Raw genomic sequence first — 22,263 nt, forward strand, 5'->3', positions numbered from 1 at the left:
TCCGATGGGGATTTCCCAGAAAGGGCTGACTTTTCCCAGCAGTTCTAGATCGACACTGATTATTCCAGTGATACCCTCGCTGACAGTACAAGGACTGCAAGGTTTAGTTATAGATAATGTCTGTGCTGCCCTTATAGGTGTAGCAGAGCAATTCCGGATAAGGTGCCCCTTATTTCCACAGCGAAAACAAATGGCCTCGTTTTTACCCTTTCCTCCAGGCTGTGGATGAATAACCTGAGTAATAGCTGCTGCCAAAGTAGCCCCCTGTACATATGAGGGGCCAATATCTGCATAAAGCCGAACCATCTCCAGCAATGTGGCCCGCCTTTTGTGGGCCACTTCTTAAAGCCTCTTTACACCATTCATTTGCATTTTCAAAGGCTAGCTGCTGAACTACTAGTTTGCTGGCTTCTGAATTATTTATAATCCTCTCACTAGCCTGTAATAAGCGCGCGCTGAAATTTTGCAAAGCCTCCTCAGGACCCTGATGAACAGAAGCCAAATTGAGGGCTGCCTCTCCCTTAGAAGGAAGTTCCCTAGGAGCTAGGGATTTAGCTCAGCGGCACAGCACCTGCCTGGCAAGCAGGAGGTCGTGAGTAACGGGGGGGAGGGGGGGGACGACGGACAGACACGGACGGACGGACAGACGAACGGACAAAAAAAGAGGAAGTTCCCTCCAAGCCCTCATGGCAGCCATCTTGGTTCGTTCATATGCTGGCAGTTCAAAGGTCAGTTGCTTGTTTGTGGTAGCAAAAGCACCTTCTCCAATTAGCATATCTTTTGTAATGGCTGTGTTGTGAATAGCATTCCTAGAGGCCTGGTCAGTGCAATACTCAAGGAAGTTTCCTTTCCACATCAGGTAGTCTCCTGGACTTAAACATGCTTTAGCTATTCCTTTCCAATCATTTGGAGACATAATCTGTTGTCCTAGAGTTTCCAATAAACTCAAGGTAAAGGAAGCAGTAGGACCGTAAGTAGCAACTGCTTGTTTTAAACCTTTTAAAGTTTTAAAAGGTATAGCTTCATAACAACGTATAATTTGTCCCAGATTTTCAGGGACTTGAACTTCAGTAACAGGGTAGATACATTGAAAACCCTCCATGGGCTCCCCTGCCCGTCTGGCTTCTTTTAATGCTAATGGCAAGGGAGACAGAGAAAATGGCTCTACTCTCTGAGAGGCGGAAGTTCCAACCTGTGATGCAGCAAAATTTCTCTGAGCCGAAAAGGCCAGAATAGCCGCCTGTGGCTCAGTCAATTCCATGGAGTGTTGTGAGATAGAGATCACAGGAAAACACCTCTCTGGTGGGGAAAAGTCCCTTTCGTCCCCCACCACTCTTCCCTTCTTAAATTGGACCAGGCTAGAGGGCTCAGGCTCTATTGGCCGAGCCCTTTCTCCACCCTCCATGTCCCCGTTAGGCTCTGGACTTGATGTTAACATAACGTTCTGAGCCAAATCCCTTATGGTTACAAAACCCCTCCAAACCACATCTAGAAAACTGAATATGGGAGTCAAACATGCAACAAACACTTCCACAGACATATACCCCTGGGAGTCTTGAGCCTCTACTTGCACTTCAATGTCCCTTTCCCTTTTGGCTTCTTAGAAGCCTGTATATCTTCTAGCCCTAGAGAACTTATATCCCCACGCTTTACACCTGATGTGCCAGTACTGTGCACTCCAGTGCCGAATACTAACTTTCACAAATGCAGTTCCCCCCTCTGTTGCATGCTCTTGGGAAGCGTACCCACTGGCAACTTTTTTTCTCTCACCTGGTGTCCAGTTCAGGCTCCCTATGTAGTGTACCTCTTGGTCTCTCATAACCTGGAGAGAAACAGTGGTGGGTATGAGAAAAATAAAGACAAGAGATAAGAGCTGGGGTCAGGTAGAGTTACCTCTTGCCCGATGAGCAGGAGGACTGACTTCAACAGTAGGGGCGTTTATTTTATACACTTGCAAAGTTAGTATCAAGGGGAGGTAATGTTGCCTAGCGACTAACGACTGTACTTGTCCAGCAGGATGCCTTTTTCAGCACTGAGGTACCTTGACTTCTTGACCAATACCCAGCTCCAGTGGCTCCCAACAGTCTCTAGGTTGACCCTGTTTAAAATGCCTGCTGAGAAAGATAATGGCTGCCAGAAGAATTTATTGTTTGTTCTAGTCAAATCCCAACAAGGGGCAAATATGCCCCTCGAGACTTTCTGTGAAAGTTGCAATTATAAATTCTTTCTCTGCCCTTTGAGATGTGAATTTTCTAACTAGTACACTATTACCTTCAGAACTACCTTCCAGTTCTTTAAAATAGAAATATTCAATGAGATAACTCTAACTTCCAGCTTCTGTCGGAGGACGAGGGTCTAACTTAAGTGGGCACCTTGCTTTAATTCACACAACAGAAGTTTTCTTCTCCTCCAGGTGAGAGCCAACTAAAAAATTCCTTGTTGCCTGACTCATGTCTTCCACTATTTTGTATTTCCAGAACATGACAAATATTTTATAAGGTGGGTACTAACAGAAATTTTTGTTGGTGATGTTTCTCCTTGCTTCTGTTGAAGACAATAGTACCCTTCCAATGGTACCTCTGTAAATGCATTATGGAGATCTCAGCAGGAAAATAGTATCATCTAGATAAACTCCCAATTAACAAGATCCATATGGTCTCCCACACAGAAAAACTCCCATTAGTCCTCATGTCTTTCCCAGTACAGTCCATCCTATGAAATGTTTTCTGCCTTTCCTTCCTACAAGGTTGAGAACACTTTACACTGGACCTTCTTTTCAACTGCAATATAAAATCTGTCCTTACTGCTTCAAAAATTCTCCAGCTTTGTTGATATTTGACATTTGATCACCTCAAATTGTGGTGTTTAAAACCAAAATACTTAAAGCAAATGTTTGCAAAATAAACAGAGCACCAGATGAAAGAGATTGGTTACCTCTGTAGAAAATAAAAATGTTGAAGTGGTTCATCTCCCTGCCCTTCCAGGTCCAACATCCAAACGCAACTTCATTGACTTTTCTTTATGCATTTTCTACTCTTCTCCCAATCTTGCATGTCTTCCCCTACATCTGTCTGCTCCCAGGACCTAAGAGCCCTAGAATTCCCTAGAAGAGAGGACTTGCTTCCTGCAGTGCTGCAAGCTTCATTGCCTAGGGTCAGCTTTCTGATCATCTCATCCAATTAATCCTCCCAACTCTATGATTCTACCAGGTAGACCTCATTTGCATAACTGAGACAATTTTCTTACACACAGTAGGCTTCAAGAAATACTTGCTTAAATGAGCCCAAGGAACCTATGCTTACCAAGAATGATTTTTGTAATTAAAAATATTTTTCCTACAATACATGAATATTACATTTTTCATTAGCAACCTAATTTAAACTTGATTTTTATAAACTTAAGAACAGCTGGGGATAGAGCTCAGCAGCACAAGTGCCTCCCTGGCAAGCTCAAAATCCTGAGTTCCATTTCTGGTACCAAATACTAATAAGAAGAAGAAAAATAAACTTTAGAACAAGGAATGTAAACTTTAATCATGCTCCAGTCCAAATTACTTTCTATTTCAAACTTTGTGAACTTAAATAACAATGTTCATAACCTTATTTAAGGTAGCCTCCCCCTCAACTAAGGCAAGGTCCTCTAGGGTATGAAGCATGGCTGGAAATAGAAACTTGTCTTAGTGATATTTATGATAATATGGGATAAACCTACCTTGATTTTTTTCAGTTTCAAAAATTCTGAAACACACCAGTTGCTAAGGGAAACTGGCAAGAGAATGTTAAAACCATAAACAGATCAATTTAACTATAAATGACTAAAGTCATTATTTGTAAAATAAGTCTTATATCAGATGGGAAGAGTCCAGAATAACCTTTCTCAGGAAACAAAGCAGTTGTAAGAACAATGGAAAAAATAGGAGGGCTAAGGAGTCAGAAGGCTGGCAGGGTGGGAAGTCTGACTGGGGCAAAGAAGGATGGCTGCCTTTCTTTTCATGGAGGGTTCCTCTGAATACATAGAGAGGGACAGGACCACTTGGGGGAAGAAAGGCTGGAAGAGCTGAGGAACTGGCATGAGAAAAAATTCAGAACTAAGATTTATAAGTTATCCACAACCCAAGCTTTTAGACATCTGAGGGCTATATGCACAATTCTTATAATAACCTTTAAATTTTCATGTAAAGTTATATTCATAATGTATTTCTTCATTGACACATGATAATGCTCAATACATGTATTATACTATACCACATAAATGTGTAACAATCATTGTCACTGCCTGCGTTCAGCCAAACCTAGATCCAGATTATACATTTCAGGTTTCTGGGTTTATTTTCCATCCACAATCAAGTACAAAAAAACCATAATGTTAAAAAGACTGGCACTGAAGATCCTTTTTTTCTATATAACATTCCAATTTTCTATGAATATTTCATAACCAGCAGAAAGTTATTTTAAAATTATTCCATCCCATGAAAACCCCAAAAGTTTAATGTCATTAAAAACCAGTTGTGTGGTATCCTTAATAATTCATGGAAGTAAAGAAATGATTTTATTTACAATTTAGCCAAATTGGAGATGGAGGCTAGTCTGTCCCTTACCCTCCACCACACAGAAGCACTCCAATTTATAGAGGGTGTAAAACAAAGCCAGGAAATACACATAAATTCAGCTAAGCATTGTCCAGAGGGCTGGAAATTGGGAGTTCTCCTGGCATCTGGCCTTTCGAGGTGGCAGTTTATACTGTCATCATGAGGAAATTTGGATAGTTTGTCTTTTTAAAAAAACATCCTAGTTTTTAAAGAACCATTTTACCTTCTCAGTTACGAAGAGTAATTAGTATTTCCATCTTCTTATACGTTTGTCATTTCTTTGTGTTTGAAACCTTGAAGATTCTTCTAGTTCTTCATGAAGTGCCCAATGGGCTATCATGAAGTGTACTCACCCTACTGTGTTCTCAGTTATGCCCATCCTGCCTCTGGTGATTCTAGATGTGACTATTAGAACAGATTCCTCCTGTTTAATGGTACTTTGGTAACTGTTTTCCAATCTCTCTGTTTTCCTTTCCCTTGATGTCTTTCTCCTAAATTGTCATACACTAAATCACTAGATAAAAATTGGCTTTGACTTAAAACTAATACTGTAAAAACTACGGACTGATATGTATACTTTATAAATACAGATAAATGCATAGGCTTTTTGAATGTTCAGTTGTGTACCCCTTGCACTTATCTCATGTGCCTACAGAGAACTGAGTCTCTGTTGAAAAAGACTGCTATCATTGAGCCCAGGGGCCAGTGTGGGAATGAAATCTAGGCTGGGACAAATAGAGAGAAGATAATTCTCCATAGCAGAGTTTCTCAAAATGTGGTTCTTAGACTGCGGGATGGTTTTAAAATATGGTTGTTCCCACAGAGAGGCAGGAAATATTTTTCCTTCCCTTGCATGTGGGAGGGCTGGAGACTGTTTCTTTTTTAATATTTTAAAAAATAAAAGAACAAAAACATATTAACAAACATACATACATTTATAAAATAACACAAAAACAATACAAGCAATACTGAAATTCAGACAAGGTGATAGGAAATTAACAATGGTTGTTGTATTACATATGGGTTTTTTCAAACTGGTTATTCAGGAAAACAAACATAGACATGTAAGATTGATCAAATAATTAATCATTAACTAGGGGCTGGGGATTTAACTCAGCGGCACAGCGCCTGCCCAGCAAGTGGAAGGTCATGAGTTCAATCCCTGGTACCGGAAAAAAAACCAAACAAACAAAAAAACAAACAAACAAACAAAATCATTAACTATTTTTTTCAATAAAGTGATAGAAGTCAGTAGTACAACTATGTTAGCTATCCTGTATATACATATATACATAATTTCCCCTTCTTTCTTTTCTCTTTTCCCTCATCCCAGTTGATCTTTACTTTTGAGCAGTTTCCTTTCATTTCACAATATCTATCATACCTCCTAATTTTATTCACTCTTTCAGGTTCTTACATTATGAGACAATACATTGTTTACACATGCAGGTCTGATTTATTTCACTTATGAGTATGGTCTCTAGTTGTGAACATTTACCTATAAAAGCCTCTAGTTTATATTTCTTTATAGCTGAGTAATATTCTATTATATAAAAATACTACAACTTTTTTTAACCATTCCTCAGTGGATGGACATTTGGGTTGTTTCCATGATTTAGCTATTACAAATTGTGCTGCTATAAACATGGGTGCACATATATCTCTATGACATGATGTTTTCAGTTCTTCTGGGAAAATACCCAGAAGGGGAATAGCTGGGTTGAATGGAACCTCTAGACCTAGCTTGTTGAGGAATCTCCAAACTGATTTCCACAGTGGTTTCACCAGTCTGCATTCCCACCAGCAGTGAAGAAGAGTTCCCATTTCTCCACAGCCTCTCCAGCATTTGCTATTGGTTGACTCCTTCATGATAGTATTCTCACGGGGGTGAGATGAAATCTTAGTGTTGTTTTAATTTGAATTTCTCAAATGACTAATGATGTTGAACATTTTCTCATATATTTATTTGCCATTTTTATTTCTTTATCTGAGAAGTGTGTATTCATCTCAGATGCCCACTTTTGTATTGGGTCTTTGAATTTGGGGGGACTGATGTATTTTAATTCTTTACATGTTCTGGATAGAGATAGAAGTCCTTTATCCAAGGGAGAGTCAGCTAAAATTTTTTTCCCAATTCGTGGGTTTTCTTTTTACTCTGCTGGTGATTTATTTAGATGTGCAAAAACTTTTCAGTAAGATGAGACCCCAGTTATTATTCTTTGAAGTATTTCCCATGCAGTTTGGTTTTTGTTCATGAAATTTCTGCCTATTGCTATGTCTTCAAGATTTTTACCTACTTGCTCTTCCATAGATTTAGTGTTTCTGTTTTAATATTGAGATCTGTGATCTATTTTGACTTCAGTTTGGTGCATGGTGATAGACTGTCAGCAGTTTGTGGACTAACTGATCTAAGACCTCAGGTGGCGCAGGGCACACACAAGGAGGGCTCAAACATGAACCCCAGTGTTAGCAGTTTATGGGCTTTCTGAGCCAGTATTCCCTCTCTGTGCTGGGTGCACAGAGGGCGGAGACACAGACTGTAATGTTGGCAGGCTCTCTGGTCACCTGCTCTGTCCCTGGAAAGTAGGTGGGGTCTACCTGCTTCTCTCAGCACTCAGCCTCGTATGGTGATGTCAGCAGATTGAGGACCACCTGATGACTGTTTCAAACAGTGGAATACAATGGAAGTCACCCTGTGTGACTTCTGAGGCTAGGTCATGAAAGGTCATAAGGTTCCTCCTAGAACACAAATGTAAGAAGTTTGAGTCTCCTCTTAGAGAAGCATGAAGGTGCTTCATTGAAATAATTGTTGCAATTTAACCTAGAATTCTACTCATTGTCATTGTCTTCATCTGTTTTCCATTGCTATAGCAAAATATCTTGAGGCTGCATTATTTGTAAAGAAACATCACAGATCTGGAGGTGCAAGAGCATGGTGTACCAGCTTCTGCTCAGCTCTGGTGAGACATCAAGGCAGACAGCATCACAATGGTAGGAACAGATATGAGGGCCAGAAAGGAAGAGAGCAGGAGGGGTCAAGGGTGTTCTTGTTTGTTTGCTTGTTTGTTTTCATGATATGGAGATTGAATCCAGATGTACTCTATCTTTGAGCTACATCTCCAGACTAGTTAATCAGTAGTTAGTTAGCTAGACAACGTCTGTCTAGGTTGCCCAGGCTGGTCTTAATCTTATGATCCTACTACCTCAGCCTCCCAAGTAGCTTGGATTACAGGCATGTGCCACAGTAGCCAACTGGCTCATTCTTTTATAATAACTCAGTCTTGGGAGCCTAACCAGGTTCCATGTAAACTATATTAATTCTTTGAGAGAGCCGTTGTTCTAATTACCTCCCACTAGGTCTCACCTCTTATTATTACCTCCCACATTGTCCTACTGAGGACCAATGTTCCACCACATGGACCCTTGAAGGGACGCACTCAAACCACATGCAGCATCAGCACCCTCAGCAGCAGCATACAGAAGGATCACCCAGCCATGCCTGCCTGAATTTCTGATCCACAAAACTGTGAGATATAGTACAATAAAAGTGTCACCTTTTGGGCCATTACATTTTGGGAACATTGGTCTGTTCACATAGTTGAACAGACCAACTATATGAGAATCACTAATGGGTTTTATTGAAATGTATGTGGTAGGCTTTGGCTATGATTTAGGTAATTTAAACTCAAGAGCCCAGAGAGCCTGGCAGCCTCCTGCTAGTCCTCTGACTTGGTGTGTAGCTATGACAATTGTCTTTTGGACTTTCTGGGACAATTCTATATGTCCAGCAGTCTTATTGTCCACACATTGGACATTAAATCACAAAATGTAGATTCTACATGGCAACAACAAGGGCAATGTGTGTCTAAAAGTGACATATAGAAAGCTTTATTACATTTGTGATTCTGCCTTTTTGAGGAAATTAGTTTTCCCATTACAATACTACAATAATGATATTAATAATATATTAACATGCATTATTAACAATATCCTTATAATAATAAGGATATTATTCCTTATGCCAAAAGAAGGGAAAGGAGCAATTCCATCCGTGCCCTAGAATAAGCACAAAATCACAATTGGTCAGATCACAGATGATCAGGCCCACAGGCTTTAGATTAAAACACCTAAGATCAAATCCTTGCTCCATTAGCTATAACCAGTGAAATTTTTAACAGCTCCAATGCTTTCTTCTCATTTTTAGATGGAGATGATAATGCCTGTCCCAAGCTATTATTGATTTTTTTAGTATATGTGCTGCTGAAGCAGTCACTCATGGTTTTATCGATAACTGAATAAGCTAATCAATGAAATATGCCTGACATAATATCTGACGCAGAGTAATACTTCAATATTATTAATATTTTCAATATCAGAGTGCTCAGAGCAGAAAAGAACCTATGTTCCAGTAAATAGACATGTGGTAATACAGCAATAAAAATCATCACACTAGAGGGAATGAGTCTCCTGGTAACATTTCTCAATGAGAACTCAGGATTAAAAGTGAAGAAGTACACAATCAGATAAAGTTGTATTCAAGGGAGCAGTAACAACCCCAATCAAGGAAGCAAATTGTACACCAGATCCTCATGACCACGTAGAGAAAATGAGCCCAAATCAGGCAACACAGAAGATGGGAAATATAGATGGGGCCAGAGTAGAGATTACCCTCTAAATTTGTATTTCCTGTTATTTGTGATGAAGGACTAGTTTACAAAAAATTTGTTTCAGACCAATGCTTTAAAAAAGAAAATCAATAAAACTATTGTGGCAATGCCAAATTGCAGTCAAAGTTTCTAAATTCTAACTTGATGATTTCTGTTCTTACATTGTTTGGAAACAGTGGCCAGCAATACTGAACTTGGAGTAGCACTGGCTTAAGTGGTCTGGCTTGTTTGATTTTTTGGTTTGTTTTTATACCTGCTTATTATTGCTCATTTTTTGTTTTGTTTACTAGTTGCTTAATAGTAGGAACTGGAAGTTTAGATCAGGGCCTCCCTCCATATGATATCACCTACAAATTTTCTTACCTAAACTAAGAAGCGTATCTAGTTCTCACCCACTAGTGGGAGTGTAGACAAGTCCCCACTATCCTGGGAAACCTCGGGAGGGGAGCAGTGTGAGCGCTGGTGAGAGAGAGGAGAGTGAGTGGCCTGAATTTGGAAGTAGAGCCCCAGAACTCTTCCTCAGCACCTTCTCTTTCTGAGTTGAAACAAACCCCATTTATAATAAAAATAATAAATATTAATACTTATTATAATATTATAATATATAATAATAGATATCACAATAATATAACAATTAAGATGTTTCCCTCTAAAGGGCAGAAATGCAGATAGACTAACACTGCCTGTATATGCTTATTACTCCTTTTGTTGTCTTCTTAAAGTTTTGACATAAAAACAAATCTTTCAAGAAGTAAATTATAAACAAGTTTAGGAACTATATGGGCCTAGAATAGGAAAGTAGTCACTTGTCTTTCCTCAGCCTATGTAAAATGTGATTTAACCACAACTTATTTCTGCTTCCTCCTGAGGCACATCCTGCCATGCAGGTGGTCTCAGCGCCAACCTCCAGCCTCATCTCTTATGTCCCAAATGTCAATCTGATATTTTCATTTGGATTTCTCGCTGTCTTCTAATGCAGTGTGCCTAAAATAACTTCAACTCCACTCCTATACCTTCCTCCAAAGAAGTGCAACTTTCTAAATTCCTGTTACTACCAAATAGTAATATTGGATTCTACTCTCTACTTCCCATGGGTGAATTAACACCAGGTATCCGTTATATTTCTCCTCTGCCTTCCTTTCTAATGCTGCAGGAATCAGACTGAGTTAAAATCATCTCACAGATGGTCTGTTGTTTCATTCTTCTACGTAGTTTCCCAAGTGATCCCATCCCTGCTCTCTCCCCTGAAAATTATTTTCTGTACTTGATTAGTCCTTTAGAGTAACACCACAATGCTACTGATGTCCTCACAAATGCCTTTTCTGGCTTCATAACTCAAGAAAGAGGAGCTAACCTCTTTAATGAGGCTTTTAAAACTTTTACAATATGATTTCCCCTATCAACTTGACACCTACAATTAATTCTCAAAATGATCTCTCCACTCCACTCCAGGCCATTCTTTTCCCTGACCTTCCAGCTTCTGAACCTTTTCTTCCAAGAGAACCTAAAGTTCTCCCTTCTAAGTACCTGATTCCTACTCTTCTATCAAGATCAGATACAAATCCTAGCTCTTCTACAAAGCCATCTGCCTCTCCCAGCTCACACAAAGCTCTCCTTTTCTGAAATCTTCTCCATGCCTCATATCTGCTGACAATTCATATTGGTAATCCTCTGTTCCATTTAATATCCAGAAATTTTCCTTTTATTCTTTGGTACCCAACCTCCTCCCACCACCACCACAAGAGCCCACAATTGTACATACAATAGTGAGGAACAATAGGCTGAAGAGTCAATAAGAAAGAAAGAAAGAAAGAAAGAAAGAAAGAAAGAAAGAAAGAAAGAAAGAAAACCAAGGAAGAGAAGTAGGAAAAGGAAGAAAAAATAATTCTACTTTTCTCTTGGATGTCTGGCTTGCCCTTTACATCTCCCAATTTTATAGACTATTTGAACTGAAAGGGTCTAAAAGATCATTGGCTCCAATGATATGTATGATCCTAACTATAAAGGTTTGTTGAAAAGTAGATATAACATAAATGATGTAGCTGAGACAATCAAAAAAAGTATCATTTACCAGTTGTGTGCCCTTATGATATCATTTACTTTCTCTGTTCTTCAGCATTCTCAGTCTTGAAGTGTGAATAGTATCACACTTCCTTGAGGAGTTATGTGAATGTGAGATGAGATGATATAAGTAAAGTACTTGGGCAGTGATTGACCATGGTAAGTGCCCAGTGGTTGTTAGGGAAAAGATCCCTGCCTGACTTACGTCACAGGAGTCTACTTCAAAACACATAAATTAGAATTTCACAAAGGCTGGTCCCAGCTTATTAATAGGTTGTGGAATCAATTTAGTGGGATTTTGCTATGGTCTGAATGTTTGTGTTCCATCCAAACTCAATTCATGAAACCTAATCCTCAAGTTAATGTTATTGAGTGAGATCTTTAGAAAATGATTAGATGAATGAGGTTAATGCCCTCATAGATGCGCCAGAGAACTGCCCTCCCCTTCCACCAGCTGAAGACGTTAGCAGGTGCCATTTATGAGGAACAGGCCCTCACCAGACACTGAACCTGCCAGCACCTTGATCTTGGACTTTCCAGCCTTGAACATTGTGAGGAATATTTTTCTGTTGTTTATAAATTACCCTACTAAGGTGTTTTGTTATAGCATCTCAAGTAGACTAAAATAAGTATATTTATGCCCATCTCTGTACATCTATTTCTAACTAAACTTTTGCTTATGATATAATTATAATATATATTTCTAACTGTGAGTCACAGTCAAGCAACTTTGAAGGCCACTGGATTAAAGTCTTCCAAAAATAAAAGTGAAATTGTACACCAAAACTATATTTGGAATGCTAGGTTCTACTTTAAGAACAATTTCATCTTCCATCTTCTCTGAAACTTGGGTTTTCCATTGACACCACAATACAAAATGTCTAATAAAAATTGTTAATGTTGTCTTAATTTTTCTTTCATTCAACATGTGATATAGACCACTATTGCTTCACTAACTGAAATAGAGAGGACTCCCTTACATGGAGGCCTGAATTCTCCAGGTTTATCAGGAGCTCTGGCGAGCATTTTCTCCATTAGATGAAATGTTCTGGATCATGTAGGACAGAGGACAGCTCCTGATTTTGAAAGCTCCTTAGCTAATAACTTGTGTTGCCTTTTGCAGTGATTCTGTCACCCATATAGTGGCAGAGAACAACTCGGGTAATGATGTTCTGGAGTGGCTGCAGGTACAAAACATCCAAGCCAGCTCCCGATTAGAACTTCTGGACGTCTCCTGGCTGATAGAGTGTATGGGAGCGGGGAAACCAGTGGAGATGACAGGAAAGCACCAGCTGCTTGTGAGTGCCCTTTACTTATGGTTAAGAACATGAGTTGTGAAGTCAGTGGACCTGGGTAAAACCCCAAATTCTCTGCTTATTTCCTGTGTGACCTTGGGCAAGTCACTTAGCTTTGCTGAACTTCAGTTTCCTCCTATATCATATAATGTTAGCACCCAATTCAGAAGACAAATGAAAATTAGAATTACATACTTATAAAGAGTTTACAGGGCCTGATGTATTATAGGCAATGAATAGATGGTAGCTATTTTTATGAACATATTTCTACATAAACATTTCAAAATATTTAAGTCTTGATGTTCTAGCAACCAAGAACATAGAGGGTTCTTATTTACCATGTTCATTCAGGAAAAAAAGAAATTAAGTTCTCAGTTCCAAATTCTTGACAATTAGAGCTAGAATCTTTGGGAAGAGAGATTGGATCATCATAATGTCAGAGAAAATAAAAGTAATTTATTGTTGGTTCTTTGTCATGTTTTTTTCTGATTACATAAATAATACATAGTAATGATAGCAAACACAAATATTAGAAGTGTATATAACATGCAGTTTGAGTCTCTGATAATTTTATTCTTCTTCCAGAGACAACTGCCATCAAACAGTCTAATTATTTTCTCTCTGTATACCTATTGTTATTATAATTGCTCTTTAAAATTAATGCTTATGCTTTTGTCTAGGTGAGAAGAGACTATCCAGCTAGCCCCAAACCAGGTCCCCAGAAGACCCCATCCCTTGCTGTGCAGAAGATCTCTGAGTATGCATGTCAGAGGAGAACCACTTTAAACAACTGCAACTGCATATTCACGGTAACAGCTTTACTTCAACACCCAGAGTAAATGAAGGGTGCACAGATCTATAAATCTAAACCATGATTTTTCTGGATATTTGGGAAAGGTTTCTCCCCTTTCTGACAAGAAAAGGTCCCTTTCTTTCATGGAAATGAACAAAATATATTGAGTTGTATTCTGTAAGGTCCTAATTACTGAAAGTTGTAAATGTACACAATACTTATTGAAGGCAAATATTCTGAAAAGACAAATATTGTAATTACTCCAAAACATAGTAAGAGCAAATCACATGAAATAGCAATAATGTATCACCAGCCTTTGCTGGGAAGCCAAAAGACGAAGAGTCTACAGATGAACATTCTAGCCTGACCTGGTCTGACATCAGCTAACACGGGCAGGTCAAGTCCTCTCTCTTAGCCTCAGTTCCTCATCTGAGCAACAAAAACTGAGCTTGAAAGCCCTACCCAGCCCTGCAGCTTTTCAGACAAGCCTAACAAACCCATAAGTGATATGATCTAGCCTAGTGGTCAATGGTGACCTAGATAAAGCATGCAATAGTTTATCAGACATAAAGCTTCTCAGTTCTAGACTTCCAGGCCCACATCTGTGAGGGAGATCAGGAAACTGGAGCTCTCTGGCTACTGAGCGTGGTGTCCCAGAGCTGCAGCTGCCAACTCCTCTGGTAGCAATGTAAACAGGCCCCAGCTTAAACAACCCTGGCTCTGAGGCTGTGTGGCCCAAGAGCATAGCCATTCATTCAACAAGCCTGATTTAAGTGCAAGCCATATTGGAGGAGATGAGGATACTTAGTGATAGTAGCAGAACCCTAACCACAGATCAGTGAGGCAGACAGTAAAGAGGGAAGGGTCATGTCAGGTGTGACTAGTGGCATAGGATGAGCAAAGATCACTTTTGGGATAAATTATTCCTGAGTATCCAACAGCAGAGAGCTCAGTTTCCTTATAATGCATATGGCACCTGTCGCTTCAGCGCAATTCCCTTGACCTCACATGGGAAGGTACAAAGGAACGGGAGACTCAGTCCTGACCTTCAAGGAAACTGCCCAATATGTAAAAGAGTGCAAAAGACATTTGCAAGTGACCACTATTTCAAGGGCTTTTGTCTCTCTGGTTTGATTCCTCAGAATGCCTTTGAGATACTGGCTGAAAATTGTGAGTTTAGAGAGAACGAAAGTTCTTATGTGACATATATGAGAGCAGCCTCTGTACTGAAATCTCTGCCCTTCACCATCATCAGTATGAAAGACACAGAGGGCATTCCATGCCTGGGAGAAAAAGTGAAGTGTATTATAGAGGTAAGGTTGAAATAGGGAGGGAGGAGGGAGCTAATAAGAGATTTTCCTGTCAATTGTAGATATGGTATTCAAAACTGGTTTTCTCTTTCTGTGTCTTTCTGTCTCCACATCTATATCTGTATAGTGTTTATCTCTATATCTATCTATCTATCTGAGATAAGTAGATGCATAAATGTGTATAATCCATACCCTAACATTATCACAGCTGGAGCTGCATGAAGCCACCTAGTGAAACTAGAAGAACTCTCCCACACTCTTATTACCTACAGGGAAAGGCTCAAGTGACCTGAGAACTCTGCAGCAGGGGAAAGGCTGACTTCTAAATCAGGCTTTTGGGAAGGTGCAGTTCCACTCGGGGTTTGTCCCTTCCAGAGGAGTGGTGGGTGTTACATTTAGTGACACTGATTTTGCATCTTTGTGTGTTCCAGAAAGAGAGCTGAAGTGATAGTATGTACTTACTTGTGTTTAAGACTCCCCAGCAAGACAAGTTGGTGATCTGGTAGTAATCTCAGTATAGTCAAGTTCAAGGTACATTATTCAAGGAAAATTTTTCCTGAAAGAGGTGGCACTGCGCTAGACATCCTAAGAACTTAATGTAGACAGGCTTTTTAGTGGCTCCCCAACCTGCTCAATGGGAACGTTCTCTTCTTTCCAAAAGTTGTCATTCATTGAAAAGAACAATATCAGGAATATCTGGGCATGCATTTGCCAGGCAAGTGCTTTGCTGCTGAGCTAAATCCCCAGCCCTGGACATGCATCTGCTAGTGAATATTTTTTGTATGAGGGTTCTGTAGATTTGTGCCCTAATCATCCTACATTCTTGTCCCTGAAGATTATAAAGGGGTCTTTGAATATATGATGACCTAGGATTTTAAATTACAGGGAAATTCTTGCTTTCTCTAAATTAGGTAGGAAAACATCCTGCAGGTAATGAACATGCAATTTGTGAAAAATCAAGCTACCAGGTCTGTAAATTTGATGGTCTCAGGCTATAATTCTCCAGTGTCACTAATTTAAAATATTTTTCAACCATCTACATAGGAAATTATTGAAGATGGAGAAAGTTCTGAAGTTAATGCTGTGTTAAATGATGAACGATATCAATCCTTCAAAGTAAGTAATTTTGCATGTATTCATTGAAAATTTTTTTCAATTAATCTTATTACTTATACTGGATGGTTATATTAGCTCAGGCTACCACAAAAAAATGCCACATACTGAGTAGCTTCAACAATACAAATTCACTTTTTCTCAATTCTAGAAGTTTAAAGCTCTAGACTAAGGTGTCAACATGGTTGGATATTGTTGAGGGCTCTTTTTCAGGCTTGCAGATAACCACCTCATTGCTGTGTCCTCACAGGGTAGAGAGAAAGGAAGAGAGCAACTTCCTCTTATGAGAGCCTGAGACTCATCATGAAGGCTTCATATCTGTGACCTCACGTAAACTTAATTACCTCCCAAACGCTCATCCCACAAGGGACTAGGACCAAATTGTGTCCTTTGCAGAGTTGTAGGAAGAAGATGCCGAAATAACTATGAGTGTCCCCAGCTTATTGACATATTATAATGTCTAAGTTACTTTTTGTCGTTCTGTTCAGGGTGTCAGGTCCTGAGAGCAAGGTACCCATGGATGAATATAAAAGTAAGAAAAAAAGAAGACCAAGAGAGGCAAAATTCTGGGATCAGGGGACTTACAGCCTCTCGGACTGCAGCCCCAATTACCAATTTCACTAACTCTATTCAGAAAGAACAAAAGAAGCAGCAGTGCAAATGGGAGGATCTCAACCAATTTAGCAAGGACAATAAAGACCTGACTATTTAACCATCATGTTATCATTCCTTAGGGAAATGAAAAGCATTTAGTGTTGACCCTGGGGCTTTCAATACTTTTGCTAGACTTCCTCCAGAACCCAACAATCATGGCTTGGTCAGGCCTGAGGCAATACAAAAAAGAGTAACTAAAGAATGTCCTTCTCCACAACTTTTATCATCACTGAAACACAATACCCAACATCCACAACTTAAAGGAGGAGAGATTTGTTTTGGCTCACAGTTTCAGAGGATTCAGTGCATTGTCAGTAGGCTCCAGGGCAGAAATGGCATAGCAGAGGGGAATTGTGGATAAAAAACTGCTCACATCACGGCAACCTGGAAAGAGAGAAAGACAAGGGAGTATCCAGGGAGGAAATATGTCCTTCTAGGTCTTGGCAACCCTTCTTTACTGACTAGGGCCCCCCTAGCAGCACACTCAGCTGCTACACTCACTAGTGCATGCATCCACTGATAAGTATAACATCCCCATGATCCATTCACTTTCCAAAAGCCTGGCCTCTGAGCACATGAGAGTTGCCAGGGGCATTCAGATCTAAGCCATAACATTTGGCTCCTGGCTCCAAAAGATTCATGTGTGTCTCTTTGTGCAAAATGCATTTAGTTCATCTCTAAGAGTCACTGAATTTTAAACAAATTTCAGCATTGCTGAAAAATCTAAGTCCAAAATCTCCTCTGAGACTCAAAGTGAACTCCTATCTATGAACCCTTATACAAAATCAAAAAGAATGTTAAACACTTCCAACATTCAATATGTCAGGGTAAATGAATGAAACCAAAGAGACTGAAATCTCCAAAGGAATATATTCGATCCTATAGTTTATGTCCAGCAGCCAGGGCAGGTTGTTATGTGATGTGAGTTCCAAAGGGGTTGGGTGGCCTTATTCCTACACACTGCTGGTTACAGCCCTCATGGCCTCTCTCTTGGGTTGCCTCTGATCACCGTCTGTGACTTTTCTCAGACATTTCATGTTACTGGCTTCTCCAGTATCATGAGGAACGTAAGGACCATGTGGACAAAATAAACCTCTTTTTTTTTTTAAGTGCAAGCCTATGAACAGAAAGCTCCGCACTGCATCTTAATTTACTCAGAAGCAGGGTTTGTCACCTCTTGCCTTTCCTACCTTAGAGTTGCTAGTAGAAGGGGCCGCAGCCAGTTTCGCCAGTTCAGAGTGATGCATGGGACTAAAATGTGGGTGGAAGCAGGAGCCAAGGCCTAAAATCTAAATAGACCAGTGTATAAGTCTGGGCTGTGCTACTTACCATCTGTGTGAGATGGGAGAATTTCTATAGCCTCTCCGGTCATTCATCTTTCAAACTTGAGGGAAATAGGCAGAGCAGGACTGTACATAAGAGACGTGCAGCAGAAAGGACAGCCATATATGGTAGCTTCTCACACACTGACAACACAGGCAATCTGTCAATAAAGTTGGCTATATGTAAGCCTTATGTAAATGCCAGATCTGCTGCTCACTTTTGTTTCACTTTTTAAAAATCGTATATTGCAAAAGGACTCACCTGGAACAAAAATGCCTCCAAAAAATTACTACCCCCTACCTATGTATCCTACTCAAGATAAAATGGATCACTGTTTTACTCACACTTTTTCTTTTTTGCCCAAGATTTTGAAAAGTACTACTTCATTGTCATAGTGATTATTTTAGAAACTAATGACATACCTTTCCTTCTTCTCTTTAGCTCTTCACTTCTGTTTTTGGAGTAGGGTTGAAGACATCTGAGAAGTGGTTTCGGATGGGGTTCAGATCTCTGAATAAAATAAAATCAGACAAAAGCCTGAAATTTACACGAATGCAGAAAGCAGGTAATGATCTCTCACAAAAATTGTGGTTGCTCTGTGTCGGTCAGGCTTTGTAGAGATAAAAACTGATTGTACTTTGATCCCAATCTAGATGATCTGAGACACTTTGGGGGTATCTATGGATGCCTGAATTCAATCTTGACTGCAGCACTTTCCAGCTGCATGATCCTGAGCATGTTAGTTAAAACCTTTGAGTCTTAGTTATCTCATTGGTAAAACAATGATAATATTGATACTTAACTGGGAACTAAATCAGAAAATATATGCAAAGCTCTGAGTCCTGTGTCTGGCACAGAGCAAAGACACTCTTCTTGGTGGCTGCTGTGATTTCTTTATCCAGATGTCAAACTAGGATACACATTGGCCTGGTCCTATGAACTCTTCTAGACATTTGGTCTTAGATAATTCTGTGAGTAAGAGATGAGAGTAAAGAGTCAAGAACAGAAGGATAAGCTGACAAGGAAGACTAGGGAGAAAGGAATACTTGAAAGAATTAGAGTTGTTGCCAACTAGTTCACAACTGTGAATAAGCTTTTGAAACTAAAACACTAGGACAATAGAAAGAAAATGGTAGAAATCTGGACATGGGCTTGATATACTTAACCAGAGCCCTTTGACCTGAGAAGAAAAGGCATATGGAGACATGAGTTTCTACCACCATCTGAAAACCTAGAGGGACTTCCCAGGGATCCAGGTGGCTTGGTTACTACCATTTATGGAGGGTCCCAGTAAACTTTTCAAAATTAAAGTATTTCCAATATAGAACCAAATAAATGTGTGAGTTTTAAATGTTTACTTTAAACATGCAATAGTAATAAAAATATACTTGTGATTTCAAAGGGACTCACAGTTGTAGTCCCCAGCATATGGATTCTGAAAAGAATGATGAAGTTATCAAAATTTCTAATGATAGAAAAGTCCAGAGGAGACCAGGGAAGGAAAAATAAAAATCTGTCTCCTGTGAGTAAAGGCAATAGACAAACAGTAAAACTACAAGCAATGGTAAAGGAAGGAAACTAAATGTTGGTGGGTCTATCAGTGATACTGACCCCTACTCATCTTTTGTAAATTTGATCATTTCTAATTCTGTGTGTGTGTGTGTGTGTGTGTGTGTGTGTGTGTGTGTTTTCACACATGTGTTGCTAGAGATCAAACCCAGGGCCTTGCCATACTAGGTGAGTGCTGTACCAATGAGTTACTTCTCCAACTCTAAATTTGCCAAATTCTGAAAGATTGCTAATAACTTTTATAAAAGGAGCTAAGAAAAAGTTCCATTATTTATATTCTGGGCTTCAGAGAGTACACATTTAACAAGAATGATTATTGTACCATCTGTAGAAATGCTATTAAAAAGAAAGTGATGTATTAAACATAGTAGCAAGTAAATGGTAAGTGATTTGGAATGCTAGTAAGAATTCTCAACACTTAGAAACTGAGAGGCAACATAGTGTGTAGGGTTTCACTTAGAGGAGATGCTTATCAAATGACACCAAGTATTCTCAGCCTCTGAAGAGTCGTTTCCTAGCTTTGTAAACTGGATTTTTTCTCTCCCTATTAGATTCTTCTAATCCAATGAATGAAGCAGATATTCATTTAATCATTCAGTGAATCCAACTGCTTAATACTGTCAGACCTATGTAGAAATAAAAGAATGCCCTCTCTTCATACTTAAAATAACAAAAATACTGATTGGAGTACAGTGAATAGAATTGTCAATGGGTTAGAATACCACAAAGGATAAGCTAATTGAACACACATTGAAAACATGATTTGTGAGTCAGATAGAAAAGCTGATTCAGTTTGACTTAAAATTTCCCTTGATTGTGATTCTTTAGAGCTTGGGCATTCTCTTGCCATATTTGCCTTTAAAAAGTCAATTTCTGAAATATAGTAGCACATATTTAACATCATGCAGTGTAGTAGGCTTCTTGTAATGAATCAACTGCCCTGTCATACCAGAAAGGAAAGCCAATTAAATTGCTTTCATGGATGTCAATAATTATCACAATACCTCCATGTTCATTTCTGGTATCTGCACCTTCTGCAGAAATCATTGCTAATTGTAATTTTTGGTTCATGTACAATGAACACAGGAGTTTTATGGTCATCAACTGAGTTGCACTTTGAATATCAGTCATATGGCAGTTTCTGTCTCACAAAAAAGGCCATGTTACAATAAAAAGGTGACTTTTTAAAATAAAATGAGAAAAAGTATCATTATTGACAGAAAGTAGATCCACAAGCACAGTGACTTGGTATTGGACAGTTTCTAGATATCTTAGCATGAACATCATCTTTTGGTCCTGCCAACACACGTCTACTACTACCCCACTTAGATATAACAAGGGAAGTTTGCATCTGTGAACTTTGTGTATAGGATGCTCAAACCAAATGGCCTCCATGCTGCCTCCTTCTCATGTTCCTGGGGTCAGTGGTGGGGAAAGCTGCAAGGAAACAGACTTAAGCTAAAGGAGAGAATCACCCAGAGTTTACAGGTAGGAAATGGGCAGAGTCTGGCAGTGTCAAATCTTCCATCACTAGAGAGTCAAGCAGAGTTTGGATGGCCCTTCCTTGGGGGCACTGCCTCGAAGAGCTATGAATTAAAGTATAATTAGATGTCTCTCAGGCTCATTGAGTTCCCCCTCTAGTACTTTACCCAATCCTTGGAGATAAGCCTCCTTCTTTCTCTGCCTCTCTCCACACTGCTTTATGGGAATAACCAAGTTTTATCCCTCACCATAACAACTTTATCTGAGCTCCCATTTGATCTTGGTGGCCAAGCAAAGAAGAAATAACCCAAACCACCTAGCACACCATCTAAGACATTTTCCACCTTGCTTCAGATACAGATACACCCTTCCTATTCTTGGCTTTCATTTATTAAATTGATTTATAGCCTTCCGATCCTAAATTTTCCCATGCCAATTCTTTTATATTATCTTTTTTAAGTGGGAGGGCCCAGCTTATCTTGTTCAAGAAGGCTAGTTCTTCATTAGGAAATCAGGTCGGAGCAGTTTGGACTTCTGAGGGATGGGAAATGTTGTCTCCTTTCTAAAAAGGACATTGGAAGCCTCTTAGAAATCAGAGTCATTGGTACTATGAGAAGCTCACAATCAACTGAACTTTATGGCTTAGCCTCTCACTGAGGCTGTTTACCTTGTACATGATTCACTCTCCATTCACCTGCAAATGACCCCTCAGGATTCCTGTATTATGAAGACCTTGTCAGCTGTGTGACCAGGGCAGAAGCAGAGGCAGTCAGCATGCTGGTGAAAGAGGCTGTCTGGGCATTTCTGCCAGGGGCCTTCATCTCCATGACGGGCGGGTTCCGAAGGTAAAAAAGCTGCTTGGCCTTTTTCACTTTCAGTGGCTCTACACCACACACTGGCTTCTGAAATAGCACAAAAGGCCTTTTGTGATCTAGTGTCAGCCTCTCCCTGCAGCTGTGTCTCCTATCCCTCACATTTCATTTCAGCAGCCCCAACTATCTTGTCATATATGAGATTGCTTCTTCCCTCAATGACTTTGCTCAGTTGGAATTTTTTCCTTGGACTGATATTGCTCAAACTGTCACCTGGCGTTTCTTCATGCTGTAAGACTAATTATTCTACCACCTCTGGAAAGACTTCTGTGACTCTCTCCTCTTCTGTGCTAGGTTAGGGACCTCTCTTGAGTGCTCCTTAGACACATGCCAAACACTTGTTACACAATGTGTACTTTTCCCATTAAGCTATTAGAGCTTAGTTCTGATGCCTGGCACAAAGTAGGTGCTCAAGAAATCTTGGCTTACTCAGTGAATGAATTAGTAAATGAATTCTTCACAGAGGCACGTGCAGTTGTTGAATATTGAGGTCCCCATTTCAGAAAGGGATTCCTTCCCTCCACACACTCCTCAGC

General features: G+C 39.6%; 1 protein-coding gene across 2 annotated transcripts in view; it reads left to right on the forward strand.

Moving 5' to 3' along the window:
- The window catches only part of Dntt (DNA nucleotidylexotransferase), a 57,253-nt gene that overhangs the window by 12,264 nt on the left and 22,726 nt on the right, over nt 1-22,263 (forward strand). For both annotated transcript variants that reach the window (XM_005407574.1, XM_005407575.1), the window contains exons 2-7: nt 12,440-12,614; nt 13,292-13,420; nt 14,547-14,717; nt 15,759-15,830; nt 18,246-18,369; nt 21,568-21,700. In XM_005407574.1, the coding sequence (XP_005407631.1) occupies nt 12,440-12,614; nt 13,292-13,420; nt 14,547-14,717; nt 15,759-15,830; nt 18,246-18,369; nt 21,568-21,700 (804 nt within the window). The remainder of the gene's footprint in view (nt 1-12,439; nt 12,615-13,291; nt 13,421-14,546; nt 14,718-15,758; nt 15,831-18,245; nt 18,370-21,567; nt 21,701-22,263) is intronic.

The sequence above is a fragment of the Chinchilla lanigera genome, unplaced genomic scaffold (genome assembly GCF_000276665.1).
Source record: "Chinchilla lanigera isolate Chin_1 unplaced genomic scaffold, ChiLan1.0 scaffold00106, whole genome shotgun sequence".
Taxonomy (NCBI): domain Eukaryota; kingdom Metazoa; phylum Chordata; class Mammalia; order Rodentia; family Chinchillidae; genus Chinchilla; species Chinchilla lanigera.